Source organism: Sphaerodactylus townsendi, linkage group LG04, assembly GCF_021028975.2.
Source record: "Sphaerodactylus townsendi isolate TG3544 linkage group LG04, MPM_Stown_v2.3, whole genome shotgun sequence".
Classification (NCBI taxonomy): Eukaryota; Metazoa; Chordata; class Lepidosauria; order Squamata; family Sphaerodactylidae; genus Sphaerodactylus; species Sphaerodactylus townsendi.
This window is the reverse complement of record NC_059428.1, coordinates 25,165,295-25,190,188: the sequence shown is the minus strand read 5'-3', so window position 1 is coordinate 25,190,188 and position 24,894 is coordinate 25,165,295. Positions and strand designations below refer to the sequence as shown.

At 44.8% G+C, this 24,894-nt stretch overlaps 1 protein-coding gene across 1 annotated transcript; it reads right to left on the bottom strand.

Annotated features, from left to right (window-relative positions):
- Window positions 1-311: 311 nt before the first annotated feature.
- AASDHPPT (aminoadipate-semialdehyde dehydrogenase-phosphopantetheinyl transferase) lies at window positions 312-24,731 on the bottom strand. Its single transcript, XM_048494348.1, has 6 exons — window positions 23,849-24,731; window positions 22,361-22,586; window positions 7,253-7,374; window positions 5,610-5,771; window positions 3,407-3,484; window positions 312-1,351 (listed from the first exon to the last, which is right to left on the bottom strand). The coding sequence occupies exons 1-6, from the start codon at window positions 23,984-23,986 to the stop codon at window positions 1,184-1,186; spliced, it is 894 nt and encodes a 297-aa protein (XP_048350305.1). The 5' UTR covers window positions 23,987-24,731; the 3' UTR covers window positions 312-1,183.
- Window positions 24,732-24,894: the final 163 nt, after the last annotated feature.

Genomic DNA, 24,894 nt, shown 5'->3' with positions numbered 1-24,894 from the left:
GCCCCCTCCCCTCCACTGGCATAATTCCTGCCGGTGGAGGAGCACCCTTTCCGCTGTGCGGAAAGGGCCTCTGATTGGATCATGTGCATCAGCAAAGCTGCTGGCAGAAATTCACCACAATTTTCGTGGTGCATCTCTTTTCCCCACTATGGGGGATTTTTGCCCTTAACAAAAATGTTTTGGGCTTCTTGCACTGCAGGAAAGCCCTTTGGAGGGGGTGGTGGGGTGCAAGAGCAACACCATCCATGCCTGCCCAACAGCTCTGGATTGGGCTGTTATATGCTACCCGTGATTCAAAGCACACAAAACCATAATTAGTTCTTTTTTGTTTATTTTAGCTTTGGAGGTTCCTCCAAAGACCCCCTATTACTTCAGAGGTGAGGAAGAACAACATTAGCACATGCTTCTCCCCACTGCCCCCCACCCCCACCCCTGTCCATTCACTAGTAGCAGAGGAAATTTGTGTGGGCAACAAAAAATTATCAGCCATCAGAAGCAAATTATATTACAAGACAAAGGCCCTGTTCATATATTAGCTTACTACAGTGACTATTACCACAGTATGCGTAGCTCTACCCTCAACCACTGCATTTATGGATACTGCAAAGATACTCCAAAGATACTCCAAAGATACTCCATAACCTCATTTGCATAAATCTTCCCCTCAAAATGCATGCAGATGGGTGAGAACAGTTTCTTTAGAGACAATAAGAAACCCAAGAAGCCGAATAATTTGGATTCTGTGGTAAATCTCTGCTCATGGATGGCATTTGTGTCAGCAAAGTTCAATTTTCTCAACTTTCCAGCACCTGCTGCTATATATTTGCTGAAACACAACTCATGAGGGCAGGAAGAACGTGAGGGGACAGTTGAGGGTCTACAGTGAAAAAGGGGGGGAATAAAAATCACCTTATTCCATATGTTAGAAGATATTTACTGTGGCACCTGAGCCACCAACGAGCTAAAGAACAGAGAGACTTAGACAACATCTGTGAATAAATCCAACTGCAAGAAGGAAATTGACAAAATGGTGGTCAGTTCATTTAGAAAAAAGCTGAAGCGTTAAACTCAAAGGTAGTTTTAACTATCCTCGTCTTCCACGTATAAACCCCCTCCCCCCACAAATGGACTGCTGATAAAGCCTCAGCATGTGGCCACTGAGTGCCCTTAAATGTATTTCTTGTCAACAGTCTTTTCTTGAATTTGAACTCTGCAGTTTTGGAGAATCCTGCCTAGAACAAAAGTTATCCCAGCAGGCAGGATCTTCAGGTGAGAGAGGAACAGCAGAGGCAACTAAATCATCAAAATCCAGCATTGTGAAAGCAGTCTGGGTCACATCCCTACAAGGCACCTGAAAGGAAACAAAATTGTTATGTTCACGCAAACATGACCAAGATTTCCATGACCAAAATAATAAGGCTGGGGTTATTTTCTTTCCCCCCAAAGGTTGTATTAATACAAATTATCCATCCCATAGCAGAGAGTGTGCTTTCTGTCACACATATCGGCCGTTTGGAAGCTGTGGAGGATTCTGAGCAAGATCCATATCAATGCCAACCCCACCTCCTCCTCCTCCGTTCTTTAATGTGCCAAACACATAGGCCCCTTCCGCACACGCAAAATAATGCGTTTTCAAACCACTTTCACAACAGTTTGCAAGTGGATTTTGCTATTCCGCACAGCTTTAAAGAGCACTGAAAGCAGTTTGAAAGTCCATTATTCTGCATGTGCGGAATGAGCCATAGTCAGTGACTACTCTTTTCCCTTTTGCAAACAAACCTGATATGTGCAAAACACTGTTTGGGAAAGGGTGGGGTATAAACAAAATAAGAAATATTTACAAACAAATATTTACAAACAAGCAATTCACCTATAATGCTCGTTTGAAGGGCAAGCAAAGGGTTTCTGAATACCGCAGAGAATTCAAATCTAATGTGCATACTGATGATTTCCCTCTTTTTTTTGTCTAGCTTTACTGTTAATTGTTTAGAATTTTATTCCATTTGAGTGGGTTGTACAGTTTTAATCCAGCAAATATTTGGTGTAGGGTTGTGCTGGGATCAAGACACAACATGACACGATGATGGGAAAACCTTCTTCAAAACCTATATCGCCCTGCTAGGCCCCTCCGCTCCTCAGAGGCGGACCTTCTGGTGATCCCTGGCCCCAAAGTGGTCCGGCTGGCCTCCACAAGGGCCAGGGCTTTTATGGCCCTGGCCCCTACCTGGTGGAACAGGCTCCCAGGTGAGATCAGGGCCCTGCGGGACATGCAGAGTTTCCGCAGGGCCTGTAAAACGGACCTGTTCCGCCAGGCAATTGGCCAGCTGGGATAACACCACACTTCTGTGACAAATATCTGGCCTCCAGTGGGTGCAAGAATGGGGAAGGGGAAACAATTTTAATCGCCATCTGAATTTTTATAATTTATATATGGTTTTAACTGGGATGAATGTGAAATGGATTTTAACTGTTTTTATATAATTGATGGACACGGCCCTGAGCCCTTCGGGGAAGGGCGGTATAGAAGTTTAATAAAATAAATGAATGAATGAATGAATGAATGAATGAATGAATGAATGAATGAATGAATGAATAAAAACTGTGATCAGGGCTGGCTTGCAGTTTTTTATGTCCTGGGCCAGCTGTGATTCTGAGTGATCCCCCCCACCCCCCCCCCCACCCCCCCACAACCCAGCCATGCATGGAGACACCACAATCTGGGTGTGTGTAGAACTGCCACTGTGAGGATGTGGTAGGGAGGCCAGGAGAGCAGTCCCAGCCAAAAAATCTGCTCAGGAGCATAAGGAGTCTCCGCCACCACAAGGGTGTGGAGCCTGGTTGGCAAGGCTGGTGGCTGCATCCTTCTCTTTGGGGCTGACCATGATTCACACTATGAAATTGGCTGCTGCCTGTCTCTCTCAAGGTTGAGACAGGCCTGGGGGGCAGGGGAGAGATGGCCTGCACAATAAGATTATTCAGCCCAGAGGCAGAGCTGGCAGTTGTTTTCTTCCCTCAGGGGTGGGGTGGCTAGAGGAAGAGGCAAACAGCATTAATGGCTAGCTCCACCTTTGATTACACAGGTGGAGGTGATGGGCTTTGGGGCTGGCACTTCATTTATTCAAAACATTTATCAGCCACCTTTCTTCCTTATATATCTCAAGGCAGCCTTCAATATATTTTTTAAAAAACGTAAAAAGACATTAAAATCAACATTTAAAATCACAATTTAGGACTGCTAAATCAATCAAATGTGGTTCTAAATAAAACCACCAGCCTCTGGGTAAACTTGTTTGGTGCCCCTTCTGCCCCCCAGTCTGCCTAGTGGGGGGGCTGCCTCAGACTTCAGCAGATATTTAGATCGGCAGTTACTCTCAAATTTACTTTTTTAATTACCAGACCATCTTACCTCAGCATGCTTCTCTTCAAACCCCTCTGGTTTTCCAAGAGCGACTGCAACGTGATGGTAACCATCTAATCTGGTTTCCTGGTTGGAAAAAAAAAAGCATCTTAGGAGTATTCTAATGTTTCTGAACTCTGATATGTTGCAAATACATGTTTGGATCCTATACACAACATGTTTGGATCCTATTCACAACATTTTTGCTTACAGAAGAGGATCTGTTTTGTATTGGTAGTTTCTGCTGTGTGTTCCCTTGTTTGTATTTACAGAACAGAGTATGGCAACTTTCACCAATTTTACTCCTCTCACTACAGCACTCCCCTCTTCAATCCCCTTGTGGTTGGGAAGCCACAACCAAGAAGACTCTGTTCTTCCTCATTCACAAAGTGGAGGTAACTAGAACAAGGATTTCATGAACAGACATGTTCCTACAGTATTCTTTAGGTATTCTGCCATATAGAAATATCCTCACCATTTAGCTGTCTCTTCACCATAGATGGTGAAAAAGCAAAGCTCCCTTTTCTTATCTATCCCAGCTGAATGCAAGCGTCCAAGAAAAATTTTCAATTTTCATAAACTGAAAGTGACAAGGTTATTTCTAGTGATTTATGTTATCATAATCCCACGGTGCAAACAGAAGAACCATAATGTTAGCTCCTGGCATGAGGCCACCTTGACTTCAGACATTAAAAGCTTTTTGGATGCTCCAACTGGGTGCATTTCAGGGTTGTGGAACTGTTTCCAGCAAGTAAAATGGATTTTTCTCCTTTTTTTGGAAACATTGGAGAAGTTAACATCAGAGACTTCGTTCCTCAGTACAATTAATAATCATTTCATTCCAAAAATAACAGGATAAGATCTAAATTTTGGCTAAAATTTCTTACTTCAGATGAAGAGAACATGGTTTTCAACTTGCTGTCTGGCTTGACAGCCAGTATGATGTAATGGTTAGAAGACTGAGTTGGGATCTGTGGCCCCTTCCGCACATGCAGAATAATGCACTTTCAAACCACTTTCACAATTCTTTAAAAGTGGATTTTGCTATTCTGCACAGTCAAATCCAGCTTCAAAGTGCATTGAAAGTGGACTGAAAGTACATTATTCTGCATGTGCGGAAGGGGCCTGAGAGATTCTGATTCAAATCCCCAACTGCCATGAAATTCACTGGGCCAGTCATTCTCAGCCTAACCTGCCTCACAGAATTGTTGTGAGGATAAAATGGAGGAGGGGAAGGAATCATGTGTGCCCTGAGGTCTTTGGAGGAAGGGTAGCCTCAAAACGAACTGCTAAATGTAGTCCAAACGAGAAAGAGAATTCTGTTGTGGGAAGAGACCACCTGAAGAAAGGAGCCAACATATTTTCTAATGGGAAAATGAGTGGCTCATGCCAACTTGTAAGCCACAAAACCAGGCTACCCACAGACAATGGAGGGCTTTGACATACTGGGAGAACACCTCCTTCCTTCCCAGTATGTAGGAAAATACATATTTGTAAATTAAGGTTGGGGGCCAATCCTTGGCACTCCAAGAAGCAGTGAATGTTGAGCGTCAAGTCAAGGGGCGGGGCTAAAATAAGATGGGGAAGCTGTCCTGTTTGTGCTCTTGAGAATGTAAACAATCACAGATACTTCAGTTTGGGAGAAATATCCAACTTATGCTCCCCCTCCACTTATTCATTTATAATTTCATGTATTTTAAGTAGCAGATTTACTTCATTTATACCCCAGCTTTCTCCTCCAATGGGAACTCAAAGTGACTTACCGGTGCATTTATTTCATTTTATCTCCGCAATCACCACGTGAGGTAAAGTTTGGCTGAGAGAATAACTGGCCCAAGTTCACCTGGCGAGTTTCCACGCCAGAGGAAGAATTCAAACCTGGGTCTCTAGATCCTAAGCTGGCACTCTAACCACCACACCACATAGGTCGTGTAAGAATGTATACCAGTACACAAATATTGTGCAGTTTGAGGGAACTATATTATTATTATTATTATTATTATTATTATTATTATTATTATTATTATTATTATTATTTGGGTTTATAGACGGCCCTCCCCCGGAGGGCTCAGGGCGGTGAACAACATGTAAGTAGAGCACAATATCAAGTAAAGAACCAGTAAATATAAATTAGTACGGCTCTAATAAAAATAAACCCTACCCCATTAAAATGGGGTATGACATGACGCCAGGTAATATCTGGCAACTTTACCTCGAAAGTCCAGTCTTTTTCTTCTTCGCCATCCAGAAGCATAATTGTCTCATTATAAGTTTTTCCTACTTCCATCTCTACCGGGGAGACATTAAACTCAATTCTTTGAAGATCGAAACCTATTCCAACTCCAATGGCTTTTATGAAGCTCTCTTTTAATGCCTGAAAGGTAAACATTCAAACACAGGTGGTTGCTCTACATGGAGTCCTTTTGGTCATTAAGTTTACACAGTACCACACTATGCTTCTGTACACAAAGCACCTCTCCAAATCCTTTCCCGCTGCCTCTGAACAGCAGATGCGAGAGGCCAGCTATTGCTGCTTTATGCCTATGTTCATAAAATTCTTCCTCGCCTATACGGCTCTGGTTATTAAATCCCTGGTCTCTCTCTGTCGCCTGTACATATAATGAATTTCCATGGTTATATCATGCAATTACAGAGTGAGAGGAATAAGCCTGAAGTAACGTAGGAAGTTCTGTACTGATACTTGCTGAGCAGAAATGGTCGTAGTTTGGGCATTAGTCACATTTCAGGGGCAGTTGACCGCTTCTTCAATTCCTGTTGATCATTCCTAAGCCATTTAATTGATTACTTATCACAGTTACACCCTTCAATTGCTCAGATTGATATCTGGTTTATGACCAGTCTCCCAGATTTAGTTAATCTGCTCAGCTTTGACAGTTGACTTAGGTCACATACCTTTAGGATTCTCAGAGCCCCCTTTAAAGATGTTTGGTCAAATGCAACGAAATAAAATCTAGATTTTATGAAACCTGTTTTGCGATACTGACGAAAGCTCAAGATAAATAAAGCTAACACCACATCATAAATATTAGTGGGCAGGTACAGGAATATTTTATTCAGATAGTTATACTCCACATTTCTGCCCAGTGGGAACCCAAACCATTTAATCTTCCCCTACCATTTAATCTTCACCATCAACCTTGTGGGGAACATTAGGCAGAGAATGACTGGCCGAGCTCTCTAAGCAAGCGAGGATTTGAACTAGATTTTCTCAGATCCTAGTCGACCACTCTGAGCACTATATCATGCTGGCTCTCTTCAGTAAATCAAAGGATAAAGGAAGTCTAGCCTTGCCAATCAGTTGCATGGGCCATTTATGTCATTTCAGAAATAAAACAGACATTTTTCTTTCATGACTCATGAGACCGTCCAGAGAAATGAAGCTTGAATCATTTATGGCCAGGAGGCCATTTGGTCTCTTTCCTTCCTCAATTCATTCCCTAGCATTTCGGAGGCCAAGAGTCCCAAAGGCACCCTTGTATGTTTTAACTCTCTTACTTATTAACACTGCTTCCCCCTTACAATCAAGTAAAGCTTTAGTTGATTAGTCTATTGATTAAGCTTGACAGCCCCCAAATTTCTATTAAAATTCAAACAACACAAGGGCTGGCTCTAGAACACCCAGGGCTCATTAGCCTTTTGAAGTCTTAGAACAGGTTTATACTTTTTGTGTAGATTTTCAACGCATATTTTTTTTTTAAAAAAACCCAAAATGGTAAAGAATAGTGAGCTTCAAAGCAAAGACGCTCAAATGTTGGAGCAGGGGTGGTGTTAACGAGATCATGCACAACAGCAACCACAACAAACAAGCATTTCTAGATAAAGAACACCCATTACCCAATGTCTATGAAACATGTCCAACTGAAGCCATTCATTACACATGGATGAGATTGTCCTCCACTCTTCCTCTGTAAACTGCCTCTTCATAATGCGAAAGAAGTCAGGAATCGAACCACTCCCTGAAATTAGAAAGTAAGATTGTTTGAAGAGCCGAGGTGGAGGGAAGGAAGAATCCATAGTTACAGTTGGTTAGGCATCGTTGCTTGCAGCTGCCATTAGGATACATGTCTTGTTACTAGATGTATTAAGAGATCAACATTCTCCTAAGGTTGAATCAATGGCTTCATGGCTGTTTTCCTCCCTGCTTTATCATTGGTTCAGCGATTATATTTAAACAGAATTGTCTTTAAATCAAAGGGACCATTTTTAAACACAATTCCTGAGTTAAACAGAGCCCTAGTGAACCTTACTGACGCTCATCATCAGGGAATGCTTAACTTTTATTCCATTACCTCCGGACGATAGGGTGGTCAGCTCTGGGTTGAGAAACACCTGGAGATTTGGGAGATAGAGCATTGTGGGGTGGTTGGGGACAGAGGCGTAGCAAGGGGGGAAAGTGCCCGGTGTACTGGTGTGTCCTCTGCTCCTGCCCCGGAACGCCCCCGCCCCGGAATGCCCCCGCCACACTCCCAAAGGGGTGCGCGCCCTTTGGAGTTACGCCTCTGGTTGGGGAGGAGAGGGACATCAGCAGGGTATATTGCCATAGAGTCCACCCTCCAAAACAGCCATTTTCTCCAGGGGAACTGAGCTGTAATAGTGGGAGACCTCCAGGCAAACCTTCCAATCAGTGGTGGGATCCAAAAATTTTAGTAACAGGTTCCCATGGTGGTGGGATTCAAACAGTGGCGTAGCGCCAATGGGGCTGGGCGGGGCATGACGAGGGCATGGCCGGGCATTCCGGGGCGGGGCATTGCTGGGCGGGGCTGTGGCAAGGACGCAGCCGCTGCGCCAGTCCTTGGGCGGGAAACGAATGCACGCAGGCGCAGGCTGCCACGCACACCAGTGCACCTCCTGCTAGACTGCTTCAAGTTCTGCGTGCTACTGCTGAGAGAGGAGGGGCATAACTAAGGCAAAAATCATGCGGCAAAATCACCAATTAGTAACCCCCTCTCAGCACACACGAATAATTAGTAACCTACTCTCGGGAACCTGTGAGAACCTGCTGGATCCCACCTTTGCTTCCAATCAAGTATACAATATCATCAAGCATACAATATCATCATCAAGTACCCCCAGTGAAGAAATATCTTTTTTAATTTCAGGGTTAAGACCAATCCTCTTCATATTCCACACGGGGTTTTTATGCTACCTTTAAATACAGTTAAGCAAGCCTGTTCAGTGCACTTTTTTTTTTAAAGGGGGGGATGGTAAACATACGTTCGAATGACAGACTCCTTAATGCAAATCTTTTCTCCGCCCAGTCCACCACCTAGCTCCACAAAGTTAAATGATCTTCCAGACTCGAATCAGAACTCTGAGTCTATCTTGTGAAGGAGATGATGCATTTTAAGACTAATCGTATACTTTAAAAAAGGGAAGCAATCACTGGGTGTCAAGGTTTTTGTGTAAAAATAGCTGACATGACAACATAAAAGAGGAACCTGTCCCACTTCCCCTTTTCTTTTACCTGTAAAGTCTGGACTGAAGTGACAATTGCTTTCTTTATGTGGAAAAATAAGAGGTTTGTGTCCACAAAGGTCAAGCAATTATTTCCACATGATTACAATATGAATCTTTAGGAGCAAGGCCTAACTTCACACTGGATTCCATTATTAGCGGGGCACATATTTTTCTCCAAAACAAGGAGGGGAGAACCAAAAAGAAATGTTATAGTTAGCCTTGATTCAGGTAACAAAAGTTGAAGTGGCCCATGAATTTATGGTGTTGGTTTGTTTATTGTTTATTGGCAGCAGTGGCATAGGAGGTTAAGAGCTCGTGTATCTAATCTGGAGGAACCGGGTTTGATTCCCAGCTCTGCAGTCTGAGCTGTGGAGGCTTATCTAGGGAATTCAGATTAGCCTGTGCACTCCCACACACACCAGCTGGGTGACCTTGGGCTAGTCACAGCTTCTCGGAGCTCTCTCAGCCCCACCTACCTCACAGGGTGTTTGTTGTGAGCGGGGAAGGGCAAGGAGATTGTAAGCCCCTTTGAGTCTCCTGCAGGAGAGAAAGGGGGGATATAAATCCAAACTCTTCTTCTTGTTGGTTATTGGTATTTCGGTTTTAATTATCTTACTCCAATATTCCTATTGGGTAACCTTGGGTTAGTCACAGTTCGTTCAGAAATCGCTCAGTCCCATTTACCTCACAAGGTGTCTGTGGTGGGGAAAGGAAGGGAAAGGAGTCGGTAAGCCACCTTGAGTCTCCATACAGGAGAGAAATGCGGGGTATAAATCTAAACTCTTCTTTTTCAGTGTGTTTCCTTTCATTTCCTATAACAGGGACTTTTTCTCTAATCCAGTGATTGTGACCAATGGAGAGCCATATTCACAATTAACATCAGCCAAGAAACTCACACTGACTTTCACAGCTGAAAAAGAAGAGAAAAGGTTGGATTTATACCCTACCTTTCCCTCTTGCGAGGAGTCTCAAGGCAGCTTAAAAACTTCTTTTCCCTCCCTCACCCAACATCAAACACCTTGCGAGGTAGATGGGGCTGAGAGAGTTCTGAACAAACTGTGACTAGCCCAAGGTCACCCAGCAGACGTCATGTGTAGGAGTGAGGAAACAAATCTAATTCACCAGATAAGAGTTGCCACTCATGTGGAAGAGTGAGGAATCAAACCTGGTTCCCCAGATTAGAGTCTACCACTCTTAAACCACTATACCATACTGGCTCTCACTGTGCTAGAATGAGGCCTACACCACAGGGAGGCCCACAGCTTACCCATCCCTCTGATAGTGGCTCCTTCAAGGTAGAAAGCCCCTTCCAGTCATAAGCCTCACTGGGCAAGGACCTTGTCCACTTTCCTGAAACGTGGGATGGGTACCACACTGGGGAACAGTGCTTAGAAGAATGACAAGAGGCACATCAAAGAGCCACATCTATCTCCTGAGTCACTGAGGAAGCCTCATTACTCTAACCTGTCTGGAACTTGGCCGAGAGCTTTCTTTGGGTAATGGGAACAAGACTGAAAAACATTTCATCCAAATTGGATGGAAAACAGGAGGCAACAGCCAGAAAATGTTTTTGTTTAAAAAAAAGGCTAATAATGAAAATGTCACTAAAAGAACAAAGTTTTAAAAACAAACATGAACATGGAAACAAAAAAAATGTGTTTATAGTCAAGATCAACCACAGTGTCACCTTTCTGACTGCTAGAATCTATATGGGTCATGAATATGCTTGCGCTATGTGAACGAGTATATACATCTGGAGACAGCTGGATCCCATGAGAAGATTTTTGCTTATGGAACAGTCCCTGGGCAAGCATTAAAGTCATTGCTCACTGCTTACTTGCACTAAATGAAACCACAATAAAGCAACTTAAAGACCAATGAAATGTATTCCAGCATAAGCCTGTGTTAGGAAGAGCTTGCTTCATCAGATGCATAGGAATGCCCATCCACAGCAGCTATATTTAGAGTTCAAGCAACAGAAAAAGGGGGCAAGGTAGAGAAAAATTACAAGGAGAGGTCAGAGTTTTAAAAAGGATCAATGGAAGGGTAATCTGTCCATTGAGAATAAGTGAGAACCAATCAACTATTAATAAATATGAAAGGTAAGATTATTATACAATTTAATTGTGGGAAATATAGTGCGAGACTGGTTGAATGGATTGAATGAGACAGTACAAAAACTATCAGCCCCATCTAGCATGCCAGCTGGATGTGACACTATGGCTGTACAGGCTGGCCACTCCTATATAGGCTTTCCAGCAGCATGGGGAGGGTTAAAATTGGGGGGGGGGGAGGCTCCCTGTCACCAGGAAGCCCTATGGGACAAACAGGACTTGTGCCACCCAAAGTGTGGTGTAAGTCTGAGGACTGGGGCATTGCACTCCTGACCCTCAATCCCAGGAGAATGCTTAGGAATGTTCTGGCTTGGCCCCTCCCTCATGTTGGTGTCCTGCCCAGAACTCTGGGTTTTGTGGTGATAGGGCTGTGGGATGGGTGGCTGCCAGTGCATCTGCCCCTCCACCAGGGTGAATACCCAGGGAGGGCAAATGCACTGGTGCGAGTTTGTGCCACACTGTTCCCTAGAGCCCTCCCCCCACCCCACTCCTTGGATGGGGCTTTAAATAAAATGCAGCTGAATTAATCTGTAAAGAGTAGGTTATGCTGAAACATCAGCACCTATAGTGAAAGAGGAAACCTACAGAGTTACTCCAGACTAAGCCCATTGAAATGAATGGGCTTAGACTGGAGTAAAACTCTCCTTAGGATGGCACTGCAAGTCCCCTCATTAAAACTGAAAAAAGGGGACGGATTGGTGTTCAACTTTCTAATGAACTTTAATTCAGCACTTTCGTACGGGATCCTTCCTGTGCATTTCCTTTGTTGACAGCTCCAACAGCTACTATATGAGACTACACAGGGCGGGTGGGTGCCTGGACTGGCGAGCCCGCAGTGGGTTAGCCAGACCAGTTTAGGAGCAAGGGGGTGGGGGGTTGCCTCAGCTGGTTCACAGGCCTGATAAGCCCTATAAAGGAGCCAAATCCGGCCTCCAGACTGCATGTTTGACATCCCCGCTTTAGAGCGACCAGAGACTTCTTCTGATAATGCAAAAAAAGTCATGCAAACCATCAAGTGAGCATCTCATTTCAAAAACTAGGCATGGCAAACTAAAAAAAGGTTATGCGACCTTATAATCTTCAATAAAAAACAAGCACGCATGCAAATAACTCAGGACTAGAAAGCTGCTTTAAAGAGAAAATATCTCAATTTAAAGCAGCCATAGAAAAATAACACTTTGCGGCCCTGGCCCCGGCCTGGTGGAACACTCTTCCTCCATCTGTCCGGGCCTTGCGGGATCTTGGTGAGTTCCACAGGGCCTGTAAGACCGAATTGTTCCACCAGGCCTTTGGGAGGACCAGCCGCTGATTGGTGCGCCCCCTTTCTTCTCTCCTTACATCCGGGGACTTTAACATCAATGAGACCCACCGTTTCCCCCCCTTTCTGGGAGGGTTTTTTTTACTGAAAGTTTTTAATGTCGGGCGCTGGGAAGTTTGTATGTAACGCTGTATTTAATGGGTTTCAGTGACTATGGTTCATGGAGCCTATATTACTCATTTATAATTTATAACCTATTTTGTGCTCCATTTGTTTGTTGTTTTAATTATGTTGTTCACCGCCCGGAGCCCTTCGGGGGTGGGGCGGCATATAAAATTGATAATAAATAAATAAATACGCAAAAGGCAAAAAAATCCCAAACGAAAACAAGCAGCAATATTTCCCGCTGCTTTTTCCTTGCCTCCAGCAGTCCCTTGGCAACACGTGGGAAGGAAAAGCTGGGGACTGGGGGAATCAATCAGAGGGCCTCAAGCAAGCAAGGCAAATGGGAGGAATTGTTCATGCTCTCTGGTTCGTCAGCTGAAGGTTCATAGGATACAACTCACCATCCAGAACTAAATGGTATTAAAGTGCAGAAGATGTTGCTAGTCAAGTATATTCAAAAGACATCCCCCCCCTCTCAGTTTTTCCTTGACAGAACTTCAGGCTCTCTCGTGGTCTGACATATTCTCATAGTGGTGGCCTAGAAGCACTTGATGTGAAATGTCTGGAATAAAATGGACAGAGAGGCTGACAGCAAAGCAATCTCCACAGAAATCCATCAGAGAATTCTCAAGGCAAAAGCAGAGTCAATTTTTAAAAAAAGAATAGGGGGGAAAAAAACTTCACAGCACATTGGGGCACTTTGAAGAAAAATGGAAGTATAATATCAGCAGTTTGGGGGAGGACTCATCAAATAATCTGTTCAGCATTAAGCTGAGCCTTGAGAGCTTGAAGCAGTAGTTTATGAGGCTGTGAAAATGGGAACATTATTATCAGACTAATTATTTTAATCTACTGTCAGTATAATCAAACAAATAGTCGTGGTGGTGGTGGGGGGAACAACCCCCCTACACAACACTTGTGTAGAACACATTTTACTTTAGGAAGTAAAACATTTTATGAGACCTTTCGGTTTGCCTGCATCTATGGCTGGCCTATTCAGAGGCATACCACAATGAGATGCATTTTTCTCTGTGGCACATCTCTCTGTGACATGCCTCTGAAGATGCCAGTCAGAGATGCAGGTCAATCACTTGGAGCAAAAACTACCAGACCACAGCCACACAGCCCAGAAAACCTACAACACCCTGTGAGGTAAGTTTAGGCTGAGAGAGAGATCCGCACGACCACAATGGGGGTTGGGTCGGCGTACATTACGGCCGTCACTTAATCTAACTCCCCCGGGACCATTCGCATCTCAACGGTACACCTGGTTGCTTAATGAGGGAGGACGGGCACAATAGCATCCGGGCGACAGGTTGCATTGCCTAAAAGCTGCTTCATCGGTAGCCCTTCACGCTGTCGCGACAGGCTGACACGCTTCTGCCCTGCGCAGATGCAGCCTTCTAGAAGTCGCGAGGGCAGGGCGCGTGTGCCCAGGTCTGTGCAACGCACCGGAGGCCGGAGGACACGGTGAGGCGTTTGGGAAAGGGGAGGGGGAATGGCACCTTCCAGTCAGCGAAAACGTGCTGTTAAAACGAAGCAGACGGCAGCCGCTGTTTCCCAAAAACCTCACTGAGGAAACAAGGTCGGGAAACAGTGGCTTCGCGCCTCTGGGGAGGCGCAAGGATGGCACGGCTGCAATGCAGCTGCACCCCCCATGCGAACAGCTCCCTGGGGACGGCATTTTTGCTGTCCCCAGGGCGCTGTTTATGGCCCATGCGGAAAGGGCCAGAGATTGGCTCAGGGTTATCCAATCAACTTCATGGGTTCACAGCAGATTTGAGTTCGGAGCTCCCACAGTGCCATTCTAATCACAGTTAAGCCCTTTCACTTTAATGGATTTAGGAGGGTGCAACTGCGCATAGGTTGGCATCGCCAGATCATAGTCCAACAACCAGATAAAAACCACTATACCATAATGGCTCTCTAGGATCTGAGGTCAGGCCTGAAGCTTTACTGGTGACTGTGGGCCTGTGACTCTCTCCTTGCAGGGATTTGATGATGCTAAAATGAGGGAAGGGAGAAACCAACGTGCTGTCATGAGCTTCTTGAAGGAAAAACGGGATAAAAACATATAGTGGTCAATCACCCACCATTCCTCACTGGAATTTCAGGGCAAAATGGACATTTCCTACATAAACAGGCAAACTAACAACCTCCACGTTCTGCCTGGGCAGTTTGCCTCCTTCTCTCAGAAACAATACAGGCATTATTTATTAATGGTCTTCAATCACAATCTGCTTTTTTTGAAAGGCTTGAGAAAACAATGAAAATTTATTAAGCATTTTTTTGCCAAATGGAACCACTACAGGAGCTAACATATTAGAAGAATTGCATATTATTAGGGAAAGAACATAAGGGAATAACAGACTTGAGCACGATCCTACTACTAACGTGTTTTTAAAAGGATAATGTTTTTGTATCATTTTGCATTGTTAGACCCCCATTTTCCCTAGAATTAAATCTTGAAAAAAGAATCAAGTTTCCTTCCCTTCTCTGCCTTCTCTGTTTCTCAGAAGAATGCTTTGCGTTGAATGCCGGTGTTGCTTCTGTGTGTTCTTACTGTAAAATCAATGTCAGAATTCTGAACTGTATTCCCTGGACAGACAGCAGAAGAATAAAGAATAAAGGTAACTTCATAAAGAATGAAAGTAACTTTCTTCCTTCAACTTCTTGCAGAATTGTTTTTTTGGGGGGGAACAGTTAACAAAGAAGACAGCTCTTGGTTTTTATTTCTTTAAAAAAGAAAAGAAAAAGATGATGGATTTGTCCATCATTCTGCATATCACAGAGATGCGTGTGTTATGCTGCTGTCTGAACAGCGGGATAAAAATCACAGGAGAATCTCCTTGCAATACCTGTATTACAAGAGACCCTATTAACATAGCAGTAGATGTAAGAAAGGAGTTTTATTGTCACAAAGAAACTCAGAAAACTTTTCAGCAACCCATATTCATTCTGCTGATAGTTTAAATGAGAATTTCTTCTCTTGCCCTTCAAACAACATAATGCAGTCTGGAGTGTTGTGGGGCTTCCGGGCTGTATGGCTGTGTTCCAGTAGCATTTTCTCTTGACGTTTCGCCTGCATCTGTGGCTGGCATCTTCAGAGGATCTGATGATAGTAAAGCAAATGGAGTTTCGTGGTCCCCATGTAGACTTGTCCACAGCTGCATGGTACGCAGTAATGCAGTATGTTTTCCTTTGAACGAGCAAGTCAAATATCATATCGGGGGGTTGTAATTAGTGTCAGACTAGGATCTAGGAAACCCAAATGCTGACCCCATTCTGCTGGGTGACCACTGACCGGTCAGTTTCCCAGCCTAAACCACCTCACAGAGTTGTTGTGCGGATAAAATGGAAAAAGGAAAAAGTGAGGTTGTAAGCTGTTTTGGGTCCCCGCCCTTAGGAAGGAAAGTGGGGTATAATTACCTCAATAAAATGAAATAACTAAAAAACTTAGAAGTAATCATCCCAGGCACCGAGTGAAGGACTGGATCCTACCAGCTTTTCTGCTCAGTCTCACTCAGCCTCCCCCCCTCCTCATTGCAGCCTCTGTCCTACATAGCTTTAAAAGGGGTTTGGACAGTTTTATGGAGAAGTCGATCTATGGCTATCAATCTTGATCCTCCTTGATCTGAGATTGCAAATGCCTTAGCAGACCAGGTGCTCAGGAGCAGCAGCAGGCCATTGCTTTCACATCCTGCATGTGAGCTCCCAAAGGCACCTGGTGGGCCACTGCGAGTAGCAGAGTGCTGGAATAGATGGACTCTGATCTGATCCAGCAAGACTCTTTCTTATGTTCTTATGTTCTTACATTGGTGTTTGTCCTCATGGGCCCTACCATAGCTTGTTGGGGGTCAAAAGGGACCCCGGAAGGATCCAAATCAAAAGCATGAAGCTCCCATCACTGTGGCAATCCAGTGAATCCTTACCTGGAAGCAAGCCCCCACAAAACACCATGGGAACTGCTCCTGAGCACCAACCAGGGGCAGAAGGTGGCGATGGGGAATTTGGGAGAAATAACTGGGTCTCACCGTCTGCATGTCTAATTTCCTTCAGAATGAATCATATCGCCACCTCGTTCTCTCTGGAGTGTTAATGCTGGAAAGCAGGCAACCCAGCTTTGCATCAGCAGTTGCAAAATTAGCTTTAACTTATTTTTAATTGATTTCCCCTGGCAATGGATAGATGATAACCATTAACTGAAAGGAGTAGGGAAAGCCCCAAGGACAGATGAAAATATTACACTAATGAAGAAAGCAAGTGAAATGCTTTCGGAAGGTACTGATAGGATTGTGAGTGTGCGCGGGTTTACAGGAGTCTTAAAAATCTGCAACAGGGCCAGATTTCAGAAAGAAAACTGAAAAGCCCAAGACAGTTATTGGCTTGGACCACGTCTAAAGATCCCCGAGCACAAGACGAGGACCGATTTTGGACAAACGCACTTTCCTGAGAGAGACATCTGATAGCCCCAATCAAGCTACTGGGGTTTCTTGTTACCCTGTTTCCCTGAATATAAGACATCCCCGGAAAATAAGACGTAGTAGAGGTTTTGCTGTAGTGCGAAATATAAGGCATCCCCCGAAAGTAAGACGTAGCTAAGTTTTTGTTTGGAAGCATGCCCCATGAAAAGGAAAACAGAAAAATAAGACATCCCCTGAAAATAAGACATAGCACATCTTTGGGAGCAAAAATTAATATAAGACACTGTCTTATTTTCAGGGAAACACGGTACCAGGAGCATCATTTCATGGGACACTTTGAGACACGGAAAGAGGGGAAATTGGCAAAAAACCAACCACTTCTTGCAAAGATGGACATTCTAGACAAGATCCAAGTCATTGTGTTGCAAGAGCAGCACAAATAAAAGGTTTCAGGAACTATTTATTTCCAAGAAGTATCTGGAAGGTCTTGGGTAAAAGAATACACAAAGGAATTCACCCACTTGACTGTTTTCAGCACTATCTTAGCTGACTCCCACGTTCTTGAGCTGTGTCCAATCTTCATCACACAGCCATGTTTTCCATATAACCATCCCAAGCCAATTGCTTCATATTCTTGTACATAATTTGGACCATCTGTGTTTACTGGCAAGTTTGAGAGCCACTAGGATGCTAAGTTTTCTTCTAACAGAGCTCCTGCAATGTTAACAGTTATAAAACATGTAGAAATTTATATAACCTTCCATCTTTGGTATAACCTTCCATCTTTGAATTTCTGCCCAAGAGGAGATGTCTCTGTGAAATTTCTTCATCATTTGAAGTACAGTCTTTAATGGGCGAACACCCTATTTTTATAGGATTTTAACTTCAGACTAGACCTCCCTCTATACTTGGTGGAGCTGCAACACGTGGCCATGACTGCCACCTTAGAGGTGTATGATGATTGAGGCTGAGACCAAGCTTGGGAGAGCCACGCTATCTCACCCCAATTTCAGGTTCTTTTCCCTCCAATGACTCCAACCAGCTGAGTTCTCAAAGATTTATTGAAAAACAGAAATAAAAGAAATAAAACATAAATGCAGTTACAGAGATTGCTCAGCTGAATACATTCTAAGTTCTTGTTGGGACCTCTTGCTTAAGAGGTGCTCCTCTTAGCTTAGTCCATGATAGTGTGACCTAGGTCTTTACTTTCCAAGAAAACTTCCCTGCTGGCCATGTGGTCCCCAAAGCCTTTGAAGTGCCTTATTTGGGCATCTTCCTGTTCTGGGTACATTTCCATGGCCTTTTGGTTTCTCCATCCGGCTTTAACATGTAGGTGTGATGATGCTAGCTTTTATAGCACTATTCCATCACAAGGTGCCAACTGCTCTTATAGCCCCTCCAACAGAAAGCAACCTGGCATTGCCAGGCCAGACAACGCACAGCTCCTATACATCCCTCTTTAAGAAGCTGCTGGTAGCAGGTGCAGATGAGCCAGACCAGCCAGGCTACCAGCCAAACAGGATACAGATGTGAGAAGTCAAGGACTGTGTTGGGCACACATGCAATTAATCCTGGTTCATATAAGGGGCCAAAGGGCAGGCCTAGAAGGAGGCTTAGGTAGCACAGGGAGCAGGGGAATGGGAGCTCGCTAGGTCAGATCAGGACCAATGGGGTGCCCGGTCCAGTCAGCCTGCAGAGTGTGCATGTGTGTGTGGTTGCTTGGACTAGCCAAGCTGCAGACTTTCCAGGCTAGATTGTGAGCAAGGAGAGGTTGCCTCAGCTATCTCATGGGACTGATAAACCCTCTTAAACAGCTGGATCCAGCCTACAACCACTTGTTTTGACACCCCTGCTGAAGAACAAGACATTCTCAAGCTCGTGCTAGCACAGTTTTGTAAGTCATGGCATTACTCTTAAAGGACTGTCGGTAAGGACTTTGTACTGGGTAAATGTTAAGTGCTCCGATGCTCAAATTGCCTTTACAGCTTAAAAGAATGAGCATAAAAGATACCCCTTAGTCAACATTGCTGATTGGTTGTAAAGAGGGCCACCAAGAAGCAGGTCTTTTCCACATGAGTTGTTTCCAACATATCTTGCTGCCAAATGCTACTTTTTCCCTTGAGCAAGCGATCAAGTTGAAAAAACCTTTATTTCTCCACCCATCCAAACACTTGGCCCTTATCTATGACCCCACATACTTGCCCAATCTCCCCTTCATTTATTTTCTCCCTCCACTCTGTTTTTAAAAGGATCCCCCCCCCCCCCCGCTTCTTGGTCATATTGAACTAGCAATATAACTGGTGGATTCCGCAGGGGCCAAAAACAGCAGCGTGAAAATGGTGTGAAAGGGTTTAAAACGGTGTAAAAGGGTTTACACAGTGGCGGGATTCAGCAGGTTCACACCACTTCGGCAGAACCAGTTGTTAAAATGATGCTTGTGAACAACCAGTTGTTAAATTATTTGAACCCCACTACCCAAACCAGTTGTTAAATTATTTGAATCCCACCACTGGGTTTACACCATTTTCACACCGCTGGTTTTGGCCCACGCGGAATCCGCCTGAGGCAGAGATACAAGCTAGGGCTGTTTCTCTGCGACGTGCCTGTCGAGAAAGTTTCCACTCCGCCTTATGCAAGAATTTTGCCGGCGTGGAGGCGGAAGGCTGCCGTTCGCGTAATGCAAGGTATTGCGGGCGGCCTCTGGAGAGGTTTCCGGCAGATAACGGCAGGCGGCTTCCGCGAAGGATACGCCTTTTCGCCATCCCTCTCACCATTTGCTGGCTGTTATTCAGGCCTGCTGGCCGTCGAACCCCCGCCCACGCTGCCCTCCGACCTCCAGAGGTCGGAGGACAAAGCGTATGGGCTTCAATGGCCAGCACGGCTGACGACGAGGGACAAGGTGAGTGGAGACGGGGAATGGAAACAGCGTGTTCTCGGCAAGCAGGTCAAGAAAGCCGAACACGCTGTCGGGGAAAAAAACAACCCTTTAAAGGGTTGTTTTTCAGGGCGGCCTGACGCCGCCCTGGGGGAGGGGGGGCGACGCCAGGTCGGCGCTGCTGCTTAGCAGCAGCGCCGCATGCAATAATGAATGGCTCCCCTGGGGACGGGCGCTTATCCCTGGTCCCCAGGGCGCCATTAAAGGGCACGTATTGAGCTGACCCAAGAGCATAGTCGATTAGATCAGCTTTGTCAATTTCATATGAAACTGGTAGTTTCGTATGAAATTGACAAAGCTGATCTAATCTACCAATGTAACGTTAGGGCAGAGAGTGATTTTGAAGATGGAGAGAGTATTACAAGGAATCACTGCATGTAATTGGTGACAGCTGCAGTGATTATTGTGTGTCACTGCCAATCATATTAGACTGAAAACGCTGCAGGCTGGCTAGACCAGGCACCCCCTTGCTCTTGATCTGACCTAGCGAGCTCCCACTCCCCTGCTCCCTGTGCTGCCTAACAACCTTACTGTGGTTCTTTGAGTCAGGTATGAGTGAGCTGCATGTTTCTGTTCCTTCAAGTAATGGTGCCTGCTCCAGGAGCTGTTTTGGCTTCTATTTTGGGTTTGTAGTTCACAATGGAAGAAATAGAGGCTGAGGTATTTTTTTAAAATGCAACTGTGCAGTAAAGCTAGAGTACCTGTGCAAACCCAAAAAAAGGGGGGGGGGAGGGTTGTTCTTCTGCATTATGGATGACATCCCACCACTGTTAGGAACAACATGTTCCAGCACTAGTATGTGGAATACATGCAACTGGAGAGACAAGCAGGAAAAATACACCAAAACAATGCGGGGAAAAGGGGTGCGTGGAATGATTTCACAGATATCATTTCGAAGACGCAAGGTTTGACCACTTTGGTAAGTCGTGCATGCGGAAAAGGTGCCGTGCATGCAAAAAAAAAAAAAGGCCACCGTCAAAAACTGGAGAAGTGAATTCTGAACCATTTAGAAGTCTCTTACAGAACAATAGCACAACCCTGTGGCGCTTTGTAAGATAGCCACTTTCAGAAGAAAACGAAAACACCCCACACTACAAGAGCCTTTTTCTCTCTGAAAACAGCCTTCTGGCTACCTCAGAACTTCCTTCCAACTATATTCCCTTGGAAATTCCGAGTCTGACATTTCAGAACATAGAATCCATCTTTGATTTCTACTGGTATGATTCATGGATGTCTCCAAGGTAAACCCCAAACTGCCTTTGCTCTTATTCTGCACTTCAGTCATCTACACTGTGCAACCCTCAGCAGAGTTAACACCCTTCAAAGCCAACTGACTTCAATGGATATGGAAGGGTTTAACATTGCCCGGGATGACGCTGCTAGCCTGCCCTCATTACCTATCTTTGCTATTCTGACAAATCTTCATATCCCTTATAAACATTACATACTGGCTGCAATCTTATTCAAGCTCATTATTATTCAGTCCCCTCAGCTCTTCACTCTTGCTTCCAAACATCCTTCAAACTTGCAGACACAGATCTAGTTGAATATTTCAGATCAGTGAGCGAACGTCCTCTGCAGTTGCCAGCCACACAGACATCCCCCCCGCTTTAACCCAGTTCTCTCTTTTCTCTCAGACACCACATCCCTCTCAATTTTCTAACTGTTCCTTGTTCTTTTGCTAGACTCCCATAATTCCCTCTGTCTGCAGCACAATGTTTTCTTAATCACTTCTGCCTGCGCTGTTCCTATCTATGGCAATGATCCTAAACATGGTGCGCATGGATAATGTAGCAACCACCAAAGGGTTTCCTGTTGTCTGTTTGCTTCTTCCCTAAAACATCACTTTCCCAAAGAAAATAGTAAATATTGGCTCTCCTCGAACTCCCATTCAGAAACAGTTGTCTCCCAAACTTTTGTAATTGGTCCCAGCAGCCCATGGCAGCCATTTTGGGACTTCACAAGCATGCCCCCTCTCCCCTGCAACCATTCTGTTGTGGTATCCGTTCCCCATTCTCTGCATTCCAAAATTTTCCACCAGCTTAACAAGAGAGGGACCCCATAGAGCAGGCCTGTTAGGTCCCACACTGGCAAGCACTATTGTCTCCTGCTGCTCAGAGCAGACGAAAAATGTTAAAAACAATTTTTTAAAAAACAAATCTACATCACTTCCTGATAAAAATGGGCATTGCCATAGAATTTCTGGCAATTCCTAGAGTTACCCTTTGTCACTTCTGGATTTTGCCCAGAAGTGACAAAGAGACATCAGCAACATTGCCCCCCACCCGTTCCTGCTCCCAGTAGTCCTGCCAGTTGGCAGACTCAGTCTAACAACCTTCCTGTTGAACAGCTTTAGCTGAGGCAGCCAAAGACTCTCTGACTGCCTTAACTCTCTATCATTAAAGAACATCTCAGCCAATCACCGGGAAAGGCTCTGCTGCCACCACAAGTCCCTTATGGAACAACAGTATACATCACCCTCCTGGAAAAAAGTCGGTCGTTTCCTGTTTTCCTTTGTATAACGCACAACTCGTTGCAGGTGGACTATCTACATGTTGAAAGATGTAGTGAGCCTCTAGCATATGTTACCTGGCAAGGCTGTCTTCATTATATCAATGCCAACCTGACGGCCAGGCTCAGCTGCAAGGACTGTGTAATTCCCTTGATGAGAGACATTGAAGTTGAAAGGGGAATGGTTGGCGCTTATTTCTTTCACAAGGACGGGTTTGCCTTTTGAACTCCTTTCCAACCGAACTGCATTCCAAGGAATGTTCAGCTTTTCAGCGATTGATTTCCTTATAAGCAGACGACCAGCCTATGAAAAAACAAGCACACAAAAGATACACACTAGGTAAGCCTTTCTTTATAAATAAAACAACAATTCACGAAACACCCCTTTTCTTACCAAATATCAGTTCTTCGGCAATTGCACTTTTGTGGCAGCTTCACTTTATCTTGATTGCGATTTGACGACAATAAGACTCCCGCTGTGGCAACCTGGGATCAAAATTTTGTACGCATTCCAGGGTTCCGGATGGTGGCACTGGCAATACCAAAAAGCTTAAAATGCGCAGGCAGGCAGTACTATCCTGAAAACCTGTCCAAGTCAGTGGCCTTAGACAGGCATAACTCTGCTAAGGCACAACTCTATGGTCTTAGAACATGCTTCAGGATCCCTCATGTGAGTAAAACTAGGGATTTTTTTCCCTCTATAGGTAAAAATGAGGAAAACCAGGATTCTCTCAACAGAGCACACAATCCAAAATGCTATTTTACATTTTTTATCCAAATAAATTTATTTCCAACCAACAAATCCTCTTTTTAGTAACCATTATTACGACACGATTTAAATATGAAGTTGGCCAGCAAGAACTTTCCTTCATGACAATGAACAAGTTCATATTCCCACTTAAATGAGACCCAATATGATATAATGTTTACACTAGGATCTGGAAGACCCCAGGCTCGACACCCCGGTCTAGCGCTAAACTTGCTGAACAACCTTAGGTCCATCACTATTCCTCAGCCTAACCTGCCTCCCAGGTTTGCTGTGAAAAAAAAATGGAGAAGGGATAACCATGTATCCCACTCTGAACATCTGGAGGAACACAACATGTTCTGGAGAGAAATAAAATGGGCTTACAAATGCAATGCCACTGAAATGCAACGTTAGTGTTCCAGGACAAGGCCTGCTTAACCTACAGATCTCATGTGCCAACACTTTAAGCAGAACAGCAAGATAATTGCACAGCACTAGTTTACACACAACTAATGTGCGTAATGCAGCACAGCATCATGTTTAAATCTGGCTAAGGCAGAATCCTCCAGGAACAGTGGTGCCAAACAGTGGGAGAAAATGGAATCTCAAAAGAAGAAATTTAGCAGGTCGGTAGGGATGGATGCCACAGTTGGTGGACAGATTCTTCTGATCTGGTCTAGTGGATAGCCCAGAAATGGAACAAAGTCATTCCATGACTTATGCATCTCTGCCACACTGAATGCCACTGGTTCAGCACACCTGTTGCATTCAGGAGCATCTTAACATTAAAAGAGTGAGAGATTGAAGAATAAATATACCATGGCAGCCTTGGCGTCACGGGCAAAGACAAACTGCCCAATGCGCTCCTTCTCTTCCGGCTGAACCAACCGCATGGCCAGCAGCCAATCCTCACGACAGGGGACCCAGGAGGCAAAGGAAAATGCCCTCCAGCGCATCTGCTCTCACATAGCAAGCACGCCTCCAAAGGAAGCCACTAGGACGCTGTATGAGGAGGCCATAAAAGGAAGGGTGCTGGCTGGATGGGAAGGGTGTACCCTCACACAGCCTGTAAGATGAGAACGAAGGCTGGCAGCTTCTGAGCTGGAAAGATCTGGGTTCAAATTCCCACTCTCCTTGGAAGCACCATGGCTGACTGCAGAAACCCTTGTCTCTAGTTAACCTTTTGGGGTTATGATAAAGCAGATTAGCTGCAGAAACACCACACGGAGGATACACAAGGTGAAGCATAAATGGCTGGTCCTCTTGACTTGTTCAACTAGCAGCCAATCCAGGTAACATGTCTTCTTGGAATTTAGTTTGGGGCTGCCATGCTCCCTGGGGTGATGATTAAGGGGGGGGGGGGGCTCCGAAAGAGAGATTTCTAAGGTAACAAGCAGCACGTGGGTCTTCTCTAGGCGAGCAATAACTCTGGGTACACTTTCTCAGAAGCAAGCCCCATGTAAAGCAGTGCCGTTTCCTTTAGAGTAAGCATGCGCCGGATCAGGTTGCAAAACAGCAACGCAACAAGTCCAGCATTTAGCCCAGAGCTCTGCAAAAAATCCACTAACATTCGCAAAGCAACCCTTGGATGGAGGATTCCAAAGAGGACAACACAACTCAGGGAGGAACCAACGTCATTCTTACGACCAGCAGAAAGGACCAATAGCTGTGCATCGAATTCTTCACACACGCACACACACACACACCCCCTCCCGCGCAGAGGGCGTAAAGATAGTTTATTTACAATTATCACTTCTGGTTTCCAATCGAACACTGGCGTATTGCGGGGCCGAAAGGAGTCCGCTCTAGCACCTACATCTATTGTTTCTTGTTAATCGAAGGATTTGCCCCGCATGTTAAGCAG

Bases quoted from the DNA above. Each gene is read 5' to 3' on its own strand.
- AASDHPPT (XM_048494348.1), bottom strand. From the start codon at position 23,986: ATGCGCTGGAGGGCATTTTCCTTTGCCTCCTGGGTCCCCTGTCGTGAG. The intron at 22,587-23,848 runs GTATATTTATTC...GTTTTTTCATAG, and splicing joins GTGACGCCAAGGCTGCCATG to GCTGGTCGTCTGCTTATAAG. The intron at 7,375-22,360 runs GTAACATATGCT...TTCTAATTTCAG, and splicing joins AATGAAGACAGCCTTGCCAG to GGAGTGGTTCGATTCCTGAC.